Source organism: Clinocottus analis, unplaced genomic scaffold (assembly GCF_023055335.1).
Source record: "Clinocottus analis isolate CAN_PGR_092001 unplaced genomic scaffold, fCliAna1.0.p SCAF_8, whole genome shotgun sequence".
In the NCBI taxonomy this organism is placed as follows: domain Eukaryota; kingdom Metazoa; phylum Chordata; class Actinopteri; order Perciformes; family Cottidae; genus Clinocottus; species Clinocottus analis.
The window spans coordinates 20,965,730-20,980,286 of NW_027176240.1; the positions used below are offsets into that span (position 1 = coordinate 20,965,730).

At 42.6% G+C, this 14,557-nt stretch overlaps 1 protein-coding gene across 1 annotated transcript in view; it reads right to left on the reverse strand.

Annotated features, from left to right (window-relative positions):
- The window catches only part of rasgrp3 (RAS guanyl releasing protein 3 (calcium and DAG-regulated)), a 28,250-nt gene extending 14,078 nt beyond the window's left edge, over nucleotides 1–14,172 (reverse strand). Inside the window, exons 1-2 of the mRNA XM_068567749.1 lie at nucleotides 14,043–14,172; nucleotides 395–533 (exon numbers count right to left, since the gene is read on the reverse strand). Coding sequence (XP_068423850.1) covers nucleotides 395–464 — 70 coding nt within the window. The 5' untranslated portion in view covers nucleotides 465–533; nucleotides 14,043–14,172. The remainder of the gene's footprint in view (nucleotides 1–394; nucleotides 534–14,042) is intronic.
- Between the last annotated feature and the right edge of the window lie 385 nt (nucleotides 14,173–14,557).

A 14,557-nucleotide genomic window follows, 5' to 3' on the forward strand; every position in this document is an offset into this window, starting at 1 on the left:
ATGAAGAGAAAACGTCCGCAAATGTGAAGTTAACAGGCAACAGGCAGAAAGTTACACTCTGTTATCTCAAAGGATAATTCTGCTGATCTGTTTGTTGTCAACAAATCCCATAAAAAGACCCAATGAGCAATTAATTCATGCCACTAACAAGTATAATATACACATTAAAAGCCTGATATATTCCATTCCTGTGCCCTATTATATATATATATATATTACTGTTGTCCAGTAGAAAGCTCTTCATTCATCAATGAACCACACTGGGTGACATGTTTATTCATCATCATGAACACACACAAAGTCCCTTCCATTTCACTTATATTCATAGCTTAATCAAATCAGACAAACTCATGTCCACACAGAGATCGTTGGGTCTCAGATCTGTACTACTTACCAAAGGCATGAATGCATTCCTTTAAGAGAGCATCAAGAGACGCTGCCTTTCCCAGAGTGGATGATCCCATCGTGCCGAGCCGGAGGACGCGCAGAGGTCAACAGTTTGGGCTCTCTGCTCTGGACCGATCAGGGTTTTCCTGGAAGCAGGAGAGAGACATCAGGGTCACAGCGTTTACTCGATGTATGAGATTAAATTCGCTGTGCTTGTTTTCTGATCTCGTGACGTCTACTATTCCAATGTGTTGTGTGTCGTAGATGTCGTCACCTAGCTTGATGTGTCCACCATGTCAATCAATCGACTTCAAAGCTACGCTAATCTGTCTGGAGTCATTATTTGTCTGTAGAAAAGGGAAGCAGGGACAAAATGTTTTGTACAAACACTAAATATATTAAAGGTTTAAAGGTCTGAAGCGAAATCTTTTGACGCCAATGTCCAACAAAGAGAAACGATTGTAAGGCAACTCGGCATCTACGCAAGAAAATACCTAATTATGTCTTTATGGACCATATGAAACATTAACAGTGATCCTTTTATAGAGTAACAACATGTTTCGTAAGTTAGCAATATTGACACTATAAACATGGATAACTGATGCATACATGTATATTTGTTCCTTTGTGACTCCTGATAGGAGCAGCAAGTAACTCTAAATTTCCAAAACAAACGAAAGCAACACCTGAGTTGTAACCATCATCACTCCTTATTTACTGTTTATTACATCAAATAGTGCTTTCATAGAGTCCCACCATGGAACAACACATATGCCACTGATAGATGTGAACATGTAACACTACAGCTGTCATTGATGATGCTAAATTATTGATATATTTACATCTTTTGGACCCTCAAGGCCATGTGGATGTAGGAAGTTTACCCTGTGCTTTAAGGGTAAAGACTATAACGATCCTGCACTCGATCATACTTCTATACCAAATCTACTCCAGTGAACGTTCTCAGTATTTTCTTGAGTCCGTTGCCTTCTGGTAATGTCCATGATGTTTCTGTCAACAACGGGGATATTTTGACCCGTGACATGACACGTTTTATTTTAAATGATGATGTGTACGTCTGCCAGATGAATGTTGTCTGCTCGGTGATGATATTTTCAAACATCAAAGCAACGTTTCCGTGATCCATGATGACATTTGTACAGATGTCAACGATATTTGTAACCACAACAATGATAGTTCTACTACCAACAAAGAAATGTCAATCTGCATGAGTTGACATTTTTTCCGTTATTTCTCCAAACTCCTAATATCAAAGCTCAAAATCCCAACGCCGATGGGTCCATGTCCCAGTCACGCAGAATACATATTTATAGTTATCTCTCCAAATCATGCTACCAATTGATGTATTTATTTAAATCCAATAGACATAGATCATCATTAGTATTCATTTAATGTCACGTTTCGAACACCTGAGAAAAGTATTGTATTATATTCATATATTCCAGTGGCGGTCCATGGTTTCACAGAGAGGCCTTCAGTGAGTGCCGTATTGTCCTTATCACGGCGGACTGGATGGGGAAAAGTGTCCCTGGAGTAAATTGAAATAAAAATTTAAAAAAATTAAAATGAAAAAAATAAAATAAAATTTCTAAAATTTTTAAAATTTTTAAAATTTTTAAATTTTTAAAATTTTATAATTTTCATTTTGTGATTCTGTTGAGGTCTTCAGAGAAGGCTTAGAAGGCCCCGATGGCCCGCCACTGCTATATTCAAAGACAACTGAACATACACATGTAACTACAACTGTGTTACATTCTATAAAATCACTATTTATAATAATTGAGCTAAAAGTAATGGCTCAGTTGGTTGTAGCTGTGGAGCACACCTGTGAGAGACAGTCACCCTCCACCTGCACTCGCTAACCTCAAGTCACCTGATCATGTTCAGGTGGCATGACCCAACAACTCCCCTAGAAAGCTCAGTTGTTGGACCTTTTGTATTTCTAAACCCTGCGTACCGCCGTGCCGGCATGGAGATGACACGTCGGATCAGGATGAGGGAAAAGCCAGACAGGTGGAGAATGGCAGTGGAGCGTGAAAGTGATGCAGGAGCTTGCGGAAGAGGCAACGTAGCCTTAAAGAGGAGAAAAGAGGTAGAATGGGAAAACAGACAAGGGAGGAGATCGTCGCCTGTCTGTTGGTGTGCATATCCTTGATGGAAACACACAACTACACAAAGTGCATTCATGTTGTGTCCATAACATCCAGTGATGGGCCGTCAGGACTTAAACAGAATCACAAAGTTATAGCTAAAAAATAGCTATGACAATCTTTTTTTCACACATCCACTACATGTATTTGATGTATTCTGATGAAAATCCTTTTAAATTGAGCTGTGTGTGCACATATTTACCAGTTTTAAGGCAAATGTGTTCAAATCCGCCCAAACTCATACACATACTTTCTCCCAAGTTTGTTTTTCAGGCCTACCATCTTGAAAGAGTTTTACATTTTTAATAATTTTGACAATGATGTGCAGATGCAAGATAATTGAAGTGAAATAATCCAGAGTGCCTGAGTACGAACCAAGAGAAGCACCAACGGCTCTTTGCCCCTCCGTCGTGTTTCCTTCTCTGTGAGACACGTTGCATGCAGCATGTCTGTGGTCTCCACGAAGTGTAAAGCTCTTGGTTTGTTCAGATGCAGCTTTGAATATCAGCAGCCAACCACAGTGTCCAGTCAGCTGACTGCGGAGTGGCAGTGCATTGTGGGAGCCGGGGACTCCCTGGGATTGAACCTTGATAATGGTTTAGTATGCCGTCAGCGACCATCAACAAACAAATACGTCACTGGCCGAAATCAAATTCATTCTGTGACGCTTGAGTCAACATCGCCAATCAGTGTGTCTGTGTGTGTGTGTGTGTGTGTGTGTGTGTGTGCACAGTTGAATGAATGAAGACATTGTTCTCTGACTACGAATGGACACGATGTGGTGATTCCTAAAGTATGTGGTGATTTCAGAGGCCCTGTCGTCACCTAAAAAGATCGTTTTCATGAATAGGACGAAGAGCCCTGAGTTCATGACGAAGAGCACTGAGAGAGGGAAGAGTCTTTGACTGATGAATGATTCAAACACATTAATATATGTGAACGAGGTAACCTGATACACTTCTCTTCCAGTCAAGCACGCAGACGCGTGTGTCCTTGATCAGCAAACCCAGAGAAGCTTGCTGCAGTAATACGTGAAGATAGTTATGGATTAAGCTGATAAATGCCCATAGATTGATATCGTCAATGCTGCGCTGCCTTTACTACGATCACTGATACTAGATGATATCCCGCAGATGTCCACAACCTATACAATACCTAGGCCACAATAGTTGTATACAGCAAAAGATACCCCATTTTATGATACATGGAAGATATTTGGAACGGTACCAGCTGTGATTGTGATGAGGAAAACCAGAGAAGTCACAAAGTACAATATCTTAAATTGTAAAGACATAGTTTGTGTGTGACCAAGAAATGTGTCCCCACCTGAAACACATATGAAAATATGAAAGGGACCACGTGTAGGATTTGAAAAAATATTTTCAGCTGGTTACAATGTGGCACAAACTGTAAACATTATTATATTTTTTTATTACAGCGTATTTTATTTTTATTTACATTACATACGGAACAATGGCATCATTCATTTGGAGTTGTGCTTCTGGCATATATATATATATTTGCATTTTAGGCTATTTCCTCTCCTGTCGGCTATATTTTGATCTCTCGACTCTTGAGGGAAATATCTGGTGCTCAAGCTGCTAAACGCTCCACTCTGCACTCGTTAGTCTCCAAATGTGTGTCTGGTGTGCGTCGCAGAGACGCTTGTTGTGTTTATCAGAGCTTTTCCACAGCAGCCTGCGGCCGCTGATGACGGGGTGACGCAGCAGCGACGGTGAACCAACGTATTGTCACTGGACGACACGTGGTCGCACAACGACATGTAGTTGTAGTCCATCTATGCTACACAAGTACAACTAATAAAAACGCAGTTCATTAAAGTGCATTTTTATTTGATTTGCATCAGCAAAAACAACAAAAATATTTGGGCAGATATACTGATTTTTCCTGAGGTTTCTTTCGTTTTTCCATCTGCGAAGAGAGGATTTAAAAGATACACTGTAAAAACTGATTAGTTAACTTTACCTGTTAAAAACTTGCCTTAAAAAAGTAAAGAAACTTATTACAAGTAAAGTTGACTATAGTGTACTAACATGTTCATTTAGTGTAGTATACTTATACTTGAGTTTAAGTAACTAAACATAGTGAGTAAGGAGTACTTAAAACTTGACTCAAGATTTACTTTTGACTAGTAGCGCCTACTTCAAATTACTATTTCAAACAACTAAATTACTTCAAGTGAAATATAATTTGTGTGTATTCCCAACAACACCTTTATTTAGGTTGGGCTAACTAATGTGACATGTTCTGCCACTAAGGTAAGGTTTTAAAGGGACTCTGTCTTTGTGAAATATATGATCAATGACATTTGCATTATTTTATTCCATGTGACCTTTGTCTTGCAGAAGCTCACGTCTCAGCCTCACAGGGTATCCAGTCACCTACTGCGCTGCCTTGAATATCGGCATGCAGCTCAGCAACCGAAATAGAAAGCCAAAGGACCGGCGCCGGCATACTTTCCACAGCAACCCGTCGACCCGCCAGCAACAAGACGTCCTTCTGTTGCGCAACCACAGCGTGTTGACTCGCAGACTGTGCACTCAGATCCTCTGATTTACAGAGTCAAATGTAAGTTACTGCAAAGTTAATCAGCTAATTGTTCTTTGGAGGACAGGTCTTTTTCAATCTTATTATATTTTTGTACATCATTAGATCCATATTTCTAGAGCATTAATAAGCAATATTTTAATGGCATATTGGAGAGTACTAAATATAAGTACTAAAATATTCTAGATGACGAGCATGACGGTAAATCCTAAATATTAGCACAGGGTGAAGTCCAAGTTAAGAATATTGACATAACTCGGACCATATAATTAAGTACAGCCAGTTATATTTAGAGCCAATAATAAATCAATCTAGTTATAATTACAATCCGGTCATATATTAGTTATCATGATTTCATTCATATATTCCTAACACAATAATAATAATAATCTCCTTGATCTCTAGAAATGTACATCAGATCAGAAACTTCACATTGTCGTCATAGAGGAATATATCAGATTGTTTCAAATAGTCACGACTCAAGAAATGATCCAGACACTTAAAACTACAAACCAGTAGTTGAAACTACAAACCAGAACAAAAGTGACATTAACCAACAGAAGCCAGCGTGTTCTGAACAGACGTTACTCAGAAGAAAACACTTAACAAAGTGCACTCAGTCCAGCTGTGCATTACGCATCGCACAGTGCATGAGCTCTTCTCCTGCTGGGTGGAAGTCACTGCATCTCCTGACACAACGCCGTTCAATTTCAGCCTGCATTTACACAATAAACCAGCTACAATATTTTACTAAACCTGAGCAAGAGTTTGTGTTGCTTTAACCTAATGCTGCGTTCACAGCAAAACAGTTGCGAATATTCGCAACACTGATTTTACTCGCTGGACTTTATGTGGTTCACTTTTTCTCAACCATTCGTGGCAGAAAGGGGGCGCGGCTACGTTAGCCCAAGTTACCAACACATAGCCTCACTAGCTAACCTAAACTGACCTGGTCACGTTCCTGTAGTTAGCAGCACATAGCCTCATTAGCTAACCTAAACTGACCCAGTCACGTTCCTGTAGCTACCAGCACATAGCCTCACTAGCTAACCTAAACTGACCCGGTCACGTTCCTGTAGTTAGCAGCACATAGCCTCACTAGCTAACCTAAACTGACCCGGTCACGTTCCTGTAGTTAGCAGCACATAGCCTCACTAGCTAACCTAAACTGACCGGGTCACGTTCCTGTAGTTAGCAGCACATAGCCTCACTAGCTAACCTAAACTGTCACGTTCCTGTAAAACAGTTTTCATTCCCGCTATCGACTCTGGAACATTAACAACTATTTCTACATTATTCTTGTTGAGGAAGTCCTACAAAAAAAAAGAAGCTTTTTAGCAACCATTCGCATCTGTGCATTGACTTTACATGTAATCTACTATTGTGAATTTTTCGCAACTCTTTCGGTGTGAACACAAGTGGCCTCCCTGTGGGACGCGTTCAGGATGAATCACACGCCGTCTCGACGCCTCCGCAGACGCTCGGGGGACGTTTCTACTCCGTTATTCTCCGGAGCGCCAGAGGGCGTTCAAGTAAAATGAACTGTGAAGAATCACAAAGAGTGTGACTCGTATACTCCCATAGAGCGTAGGAGTCACCGGCTAAAACCATAAAGCAACCTCCACAAGGACGAGGAGGGGTTGTGATTATCTCTAAACTCATATCTCATATTCATGGACGACTTCATACGAGCCCTGTACAGAAAAGTCAAGTGATACATGCATTAGAAAATTACAATTTTCTGTAAATTATTGGATTTGGATGCAAAATATTTACTCAAATGAAGATTCTTAAGACCTTCCTGCTGTTAAAGCATTTCAAAGTGAATTGGCATCCTGTAAATAGTGATTTTTTTTTATCAGTGAACAATTTACAAACGTCACAAAAGTTCAAAGGTGGACGACCGAGCGCTACTACTAGCGTAGCCTTCGCACGCCACACACGGACCGTGATTACCTCGTCTTTTCTGGCTCGTGCCAGCGTCACCACGCCGAGCATTCGGCAGGTTTGACACTTTCCCGTCTTCCCATTGGCCGGCCTCGCTGGCGGCTTGAGAGAGATTCATCATCCTCTTTAAATCCTGGTTTAGACATTAAGCAATAATAACTTTTTGGATTCGGTTTTCAAGTGCCAGCTCTAAATAGATTTTCCATCGTCCATGATTTCTATTCGCTCATCCTCGGGGTCACGAGGGCGACAGGTTGCGTGTGCATTATGCGTTGCACAACAACAGAAGTTGTTGAGACATTCGAGCGCTCGGCAGACGCGTCCGAAACAAATCTATTTACAGATCTGCTCCAGTGTGATTTACTACTTCAAGAACAGAGAAGAAATTGTTTAAAAATATTGCAATACTTTGGTTATTGGCTGTTAGATTGATGTGAAAGTCCACCGTTCATGATTGTGTGTAATGTTGAGGCGAGGACAATAACGGGCACGCTCGCTCTGACTTGATTTGATAAGAAACTTTATGGTCAGAAATTTAATTTAAATGAGCAAAGAATCAAAATGAGTTATTACCTCTTCAGTGTGAGGACACAATCTCAGTTTTAAGAGCGATATATCATATTTTACAAAACTTTGGACCCTGTTTCTCACCCTGTTGGTGACCTCTGGTGACCTCTGGTGACCTCTGGTGACCCTCGGCGCTCCAGCGATGAAAGAAAAGAGAAGTTCAAGCCACAGACACAAAGGATGCAGCCGGATGCATCCTCCTTGTAAACGTCTGTTCCTTAAGGGAGCTTATTGATACTTTTCTGCTCAATAACAAACAATAAACGACTCCGTTTCTTCATCAATACCACATCTACAAAAGCATAACGACAAAGTGCACTTGACCTGTTTGACTGCAGAGACACAAAGTGGCGACAACAATTCAGTGATTTGTCTTTACAAGTCGCTGTAACGCGCTCACATTAATAATTAATGAACGTGTCTTTTTCGTGTGTGGGAGGAAACCAGAGCCCCAGGAGCAAACCCACCCACACACACACACACACACACAGACACACACACAGACACACACACAGAAAGCCCGCCAGCCAGACGATATTTCATCGTTTCACAATACAGCAGCGCCTGTTTCTCTCACAACTTCACACGGAGTGAAGCGTGGTCATCGGTTGCTCTTCATCAGGACGCGATCGCAACAGGAAACCCTCTGAAGTCACTTACGAAGCCAAATAATATAACATTACAATATGAAATGAGGAGTCACTTCATGTTGTGAGGCTTGAATTCCACACAATCGACAACACAAACTGAAAGTCTTCACTTTGTCATCGCGCTGCTTTCGCGGCGCGTCCAACACGAATGTGTTCCATGACAAACACACACTGACACATTCTTGTGTTGTTCCTGCTCAGCCCGGCCGTGCATGTTACAGTCAGCTGTGCCCTTTAGCATGACTTGTGCTTTTCCGCCTCCACAATGGGTCACTGTGTGTCTGCCTCTGCTTTGCAGATGCGTCATTCTGTTTCACGCAAAAAAAAGTCCGGCGACACTCGGGGTCTCGTGGGCGCACACGCAGACACGGACGCACACACCTGCACACACACACGGCACAGCTCTTAAAAGCCGCACCACGCGTGAAGATATTTCCAGGAAACAGCGGTTCAACACAGCGAGACGGCGACTCAAGGCCGTCTTTGACGTCTGAACACAGCAGCCTGGACGACACCACAAGAAGACACCGAGTGGCTCAGACTGTCCGTCCCGTTGACTTCATTCATCCTGAAAACAACACTGCCCTTAAGTGTGGCAGGAACTACCAGCAGTCCAAACTTACCCCTGAACAGCAGCGTGACGGTGAGCATCCGGGCGAGAGCGCCGACCCTGCACTGAGCGAGCTGCTGCCGGATGCTGCAGGCGGCTACTGGCTGTCAAGCAGAGAGACTCCCGTGGTGGAGCTTATACTACGCTACAGGATGACCTCCTCCTCCTCCTGTTGGTAAACACAGCAGCCTGGAGCAGCAGCAGGCCTGCCATGTGACCTCACCACACACACACACCCACACACACACACACACACACACACACCACTGATTACACTTTACCCTTGGCTTAATCTTACCTATCACTACATGTCTGAATCCTTACTTGCACAGTTTGAGACCAACAAATTGTTGAAGATTAAAGTGAAACTGAGGTGAGAAATGTGCAAGTTGTGTTTGTGTGTGTGTGTGTGTGGGAGTGTGTGTGTATATATTAGGCGTGGGAATCACCAGAGATCCCACAGCGATACAATATCGTCACGATACTTAAGTCCCGATACGATATTATCGCGATACATTGAGTATTGCGATATAATGCGATTTATTGCATTTTTTTTTTATGAAGTCCAAGACTTATTTAAAGAATAAAATGAGGGAAAACATTTTATTATCATTGCTCGAGATGATGCTCAAGTGTAAATTAAAAAAAGAAATATATCCTTCATTTCCATATTACAGATCTCTGCACAGCCTGCAATAACAAAAAACACAATCATGTCGCCTCCAGCAATAAAAAGGTGTGAAGTATGCACGAGGTGAGCACATCCTTCCTCTATAAATACCAGTGTACACATGTTCTGTAGTGTGACTGCAGTGTCCTCGCCACACAATGTACTACGAAAACAAAAGTACCTTTGTGAGTAAAAACACAACTGCACTGTTTATATGCAGTAACTAGTCACCTGAACATAAACTATCCTCTGATCGCTCACGTCACTCATAGTTCAACACTAATATATTGCATACTCAATCATTTCCATTCCTCGAATATTGACGAGATCTGATTAATAAGAAAACAAACGTACTATCATCCAACTTTAGTCGATACAACGATAACGACGCGAAGGTACAAATACATTTTCACACAAACAGTGTGATATGAAGCAACCAGATGTCAACAAAAAATACACAGCGATGGATTGTTTTCATTTATATTTGCCGAAGCCGTTAAAACCTTTTAGAAACTGTGTGAAAATCCTCCCACTCCCATTTTAAGTCCCAGCATGCCCCATTCAGACAATCTTTTGGCATAAAATACGTCATTTGTCCATTTTTGAACTGAACGACACAGTTTCTTGACTGAAACTCCTTCCTAACAGGACAAGACTTTGTTTTATTGTGATTTTTGTTGCAGGTTCTGATACTTTAGGTCCTAATCTTTCCATAAAGGTGTCTTATTGACGCTCCAGGAGGCTTTTTGGGGAATCTGGCTCATATCATGCTGGATGTTCATAGTTACCATCAAAATATCTTTTAAAAGTGATTGTTTTTTGCAGATATATGTTTTTTCCCGGAGACTTTGCTGAACAAATACACACAATAAACACAAGTGTTGGACTTAATTTGGGGTTCCTACGACGACTCAAACACAGAAAAAGAGGTCTGGATCCAACCAAACCCCCTGACGCACACGTTTAACTGCGCTGCTTCATCTAATGGAGTCGCCTATAGAAGGAACATCTAGAGTTGTGTGTTCGTCTAGAGTTGTGTGTCCTCGCCGGTGAGCAGAGATGATGTGCAGGGCGGAGCAGACAGGTCGGAGTCATGTGGAGTCAGACAGATGTTACCTGACCTTGGGTTCAGACAGCTGGTACAACGGCTTAAGCAGATGGCCTCTGAGTTTATGACGGAGTGAGTGAGTGTGTCTGTGTGTGTGTGTGTGTGTGTGTGTGTGTTTCCCGCCACTCATATGTGTTGTTTCATCAGTGAGTGCATACAGCCACAGTCTGGTTAGTTAGTGTGCTTAATCCAGCGACTGTACTTCATTAGCTTCTAATAAAATGTTATTAAACCATAAAAAAACAGATGCATGTGTTTGCATGCAGTTTCCATTCAACCCCAGTAATCTCCTTCATCCTTTAACATGTCCGTGTGCTTACTTTTCACAGTTGATCATAAAACCTAAAAGAGGAAAACACCAGTGGCTTTGACTGGATGTCTTTGCTCAGTGTTTGATGAGCTCTCAGGAGAGGAAGCTGTTGTTCTGTCACTGCTGTTCGTCAAGATATTATGAGTCCAGCTCATCTTCAACGTGACAGAACACCTCACTGTACAGACATAAAGAAAGGCTTCACAGGAAGGCTTTTTATCCTCCCACAAGAGAACAATATAAGATGGAATTTGCTCCTTTTATCATTTGTTTGTATCTTGAATTGTGACCAATCACAAGCCTCCTGCTGTGAGGCGAGGGGTTAGCGGTAGATAGCCATCATGCTACTCCATGGTGAACAATGCGTTACCAAAACTTCTCACGTCTCTCCCAGACCTGGCGTCTTACGGCTCTTCCAGTCCGGCCGGCGTGAGGTTAATCAAATATGAATAATAAATAAGATGCACGTCATGAATGCAATACAATGTACTATGTATACTGTTAAAGTCACAAGTGAAAACCTTTGTTTTCTGTTGTAAAACACACCTGTTAAACAAACACATCGCCTAAATGTAACAATCTGTTGAGTAGAAACCTGCTTTACACCAACCGATTGTATTGTTTCAGATTTCAGTACGTTTCACACCATCATCATCGTTCTCTTCCTCCCCATCGACTATTTAAATCTAGTGTCCGTGCGCTCGTCCCTCTCCAGAACACCGAGCCTCTGATCTGATGTGCTGATGTCCACCTGCTGCCTCTTCATCTGCAACATGTCACATGAGGTTCACATCGATGAGGAAAACTCATTTTCCCCCATTAATTTGCGCAAATTTGAACATAATGACTTAAATAAAAGTACAATGATAAACAGCTGCATTTCACAGAAGCCAATCAGGGGCCATGAACACAAACAGGAAGCTCTGCATGGGGATGGACAGGATGATCGTCTGCATGTAAGATAAGGAGGCAATGTGTGTGTGGGAGGGGGGGGGGGGGGCTATTTGTGAAGTATTGTTGTCCATTTCCAAATCCTAAACTAAAGTAGTATACGTATTGAAACTGTTAAAGAGGATTTCCAGATGTTTAAATCTGACTTTCTTCATTGGTTTCCATGTTGTTCTGTAGCTCGTAGAGCCTTTCAGTGAAGTGATGAGTGAACAGTGTCTGCTTGTGTTCATGTTCATGTCATCATTCACCCATTCACACACTGATGGAGGAGCTACATGAAGGTACCACCTGTCCATCAGGACTAACATTCACACTGATGGAGGAGCTACATGAAGGTACCACCTGTCCATCAGGACTAACATTCACACTGATGGAGGAGCTACATGAAGGTACCACCTGTCCATCAGGACTAACATTCACACTGATGGAGGAGCTACATGAAGGTACCACCTGTCCATCAGGACTAACATTCACACTGATGGAGGAGCTACATGAAGGTACCACCTGTCCATCAGGACTAACATTCACACTGATGGAGGAGCTACATGAAGGTACCACCTGTCCATCAGGACTAACATTCACACTGATGGAGGAGCTACATGAAGGTACCACCTGTCCATCAGGACTAACATTCACACTGATGGAGGAGCTACATGAAGGAACCACCTGTCCATCAGGACTAACATTCACACTGATGGAGGAGCTACATGAAGGTACCACCTGTCCATCAGGACTAACTAACATGAGAGATGCTAAGAGAAAGCTAACACAAGAGATGCTAGCAGAAAGCTAACACAAGACATGCTAACAGAACGCTAACACAAGAGATGCTAGCAGAAAGCTAACAAAAGACATGCTAACAGAACGCTAACACAAGAGATACTAACAGAAAGCTAACACAAGAGATGCCAACAGAAAGCTAACACAAGAGATGCTAGCAGCCAGCTAACACAAGAGATGCCAACAGAAAGCTTACACAGGAGATCCTAACATAAAGCTAACACAGAAGATGCTAGCAGCAAGCTAACACAAGAGATGCCAACAGAACGCTAACACAAGAGATGCTAGCAGCAAGCTAACACAAGAGATGCCAACAGAAAGCTAACACAAGAGATGCTAACAGAAAGCTAACACAAGAGATGCTAACAGAAAGCTAAGACAGGAGATCCCAACAGAAAGCTAACACAAAAGATGATAGCAGAAAGCTAACACAAGACATGCCAACAGAAAGCTAACACAAGAGATGCTAGCAGAAAGCTAACACAAGAGATGCTAACAGAAAGCTAACACAAGAGGAAGGCTCACTACGAGGCCGCTAACGGATCATTACAAGATTCTCAAAAATCATTTTCAATCAAAAGTTTTGATTCATCCTGAACCGTGAATCCTGAATCCACAACCTACACACAAACAACACATATTAATTGCTAATGAATGCCTCATCCATAACTTTACGCTTTAGTCCTGAACGTATCAGGTTGAAATGAATAACAAAACAAAAACACAATTGATTGACTGCTGAAAGGCAGTCGTCCAAAATGAAATATTCCTCAAACGGTTCCAACGAGTTTAAAAGAAGAGGCGACGTCGTGCTGCTCCCACGTGTTACACGCTCTAATACGACCAGAACATCATCACAGAGCTCAGATCATAGATTACTCCAAACAATCATCTGCGAACCCAAAGCTTGTGAAGGCGCTTTGTGTTAGCTCATAGGTTCATTGTCGTGTCCGTGTCATGACCCGACAGCACCGTGAAGGATCAGTGAAGGAAGCGCCGTGTGTCCTAAATGTTTGACCGTACAGGTCAGCGCATCGTTCTCCTCATCGAGGAGACGTCGATTGTCTTCTCGGTAACCGGCCGTCGCACCATATTCTCTACATACCACCAGGCCCAGTTGGAAAACCTCGACAAGAATCAGCCAAACACACGACATGACTGACACGCTGAATACCTGCAACGTCCCAACCGGCTGCGTGCTATCAGAGAACGTTACATCCACTCTCCAGCTGACATTGTAAAGTTACGTTAGCTCCTCATTGTTCAGGAAGTCGCTGTGGATTCGGTTTCACATTCAAACATTTCCCCACGTGTGCGCCTTACCTCAGCCAAGGTGTCACCAGCCGACCACACGGATCCTCTCAAACATGTTCAAGTACAGGTCCACCGCTCCGTCTGTTAAAACCCAGCGGCGTCCAAAAGGCTGCTCCTGAACGCAGCATAGCTGTCCTCGCTCTTCCTTCAGATGGCCCTCTATCATTCCAGAGCCCTTTGTTTGCCTCAGATAGAGCGGGGCCCGACAGCGCTGCCTGTTCGGCCACCGCTGATCCCAGCGAGTTGTTTGTCTGAATGGCCACTAGACTTCCTTCAATTCTTTCCCAACATAGTTTTCCTGCCTGTGTTGGTTGGTTTCCCTGCGCCGAGCTAAATATAGAGACCACACAAGGTAAAGTGGAAAAGAGCAGGGCAGGAAATGTATCACAATATGCCTGGCGCACACATTTCTGTTTGTTTCTGCGTGTCTTCCTGTCTGAAACCATAACGACGTCCATGGTAACTTTGTAAGTCAAATGTCCAGCGGACCGCGCGCTCCAGCGCGGAGGTGAAGGTTATCACTC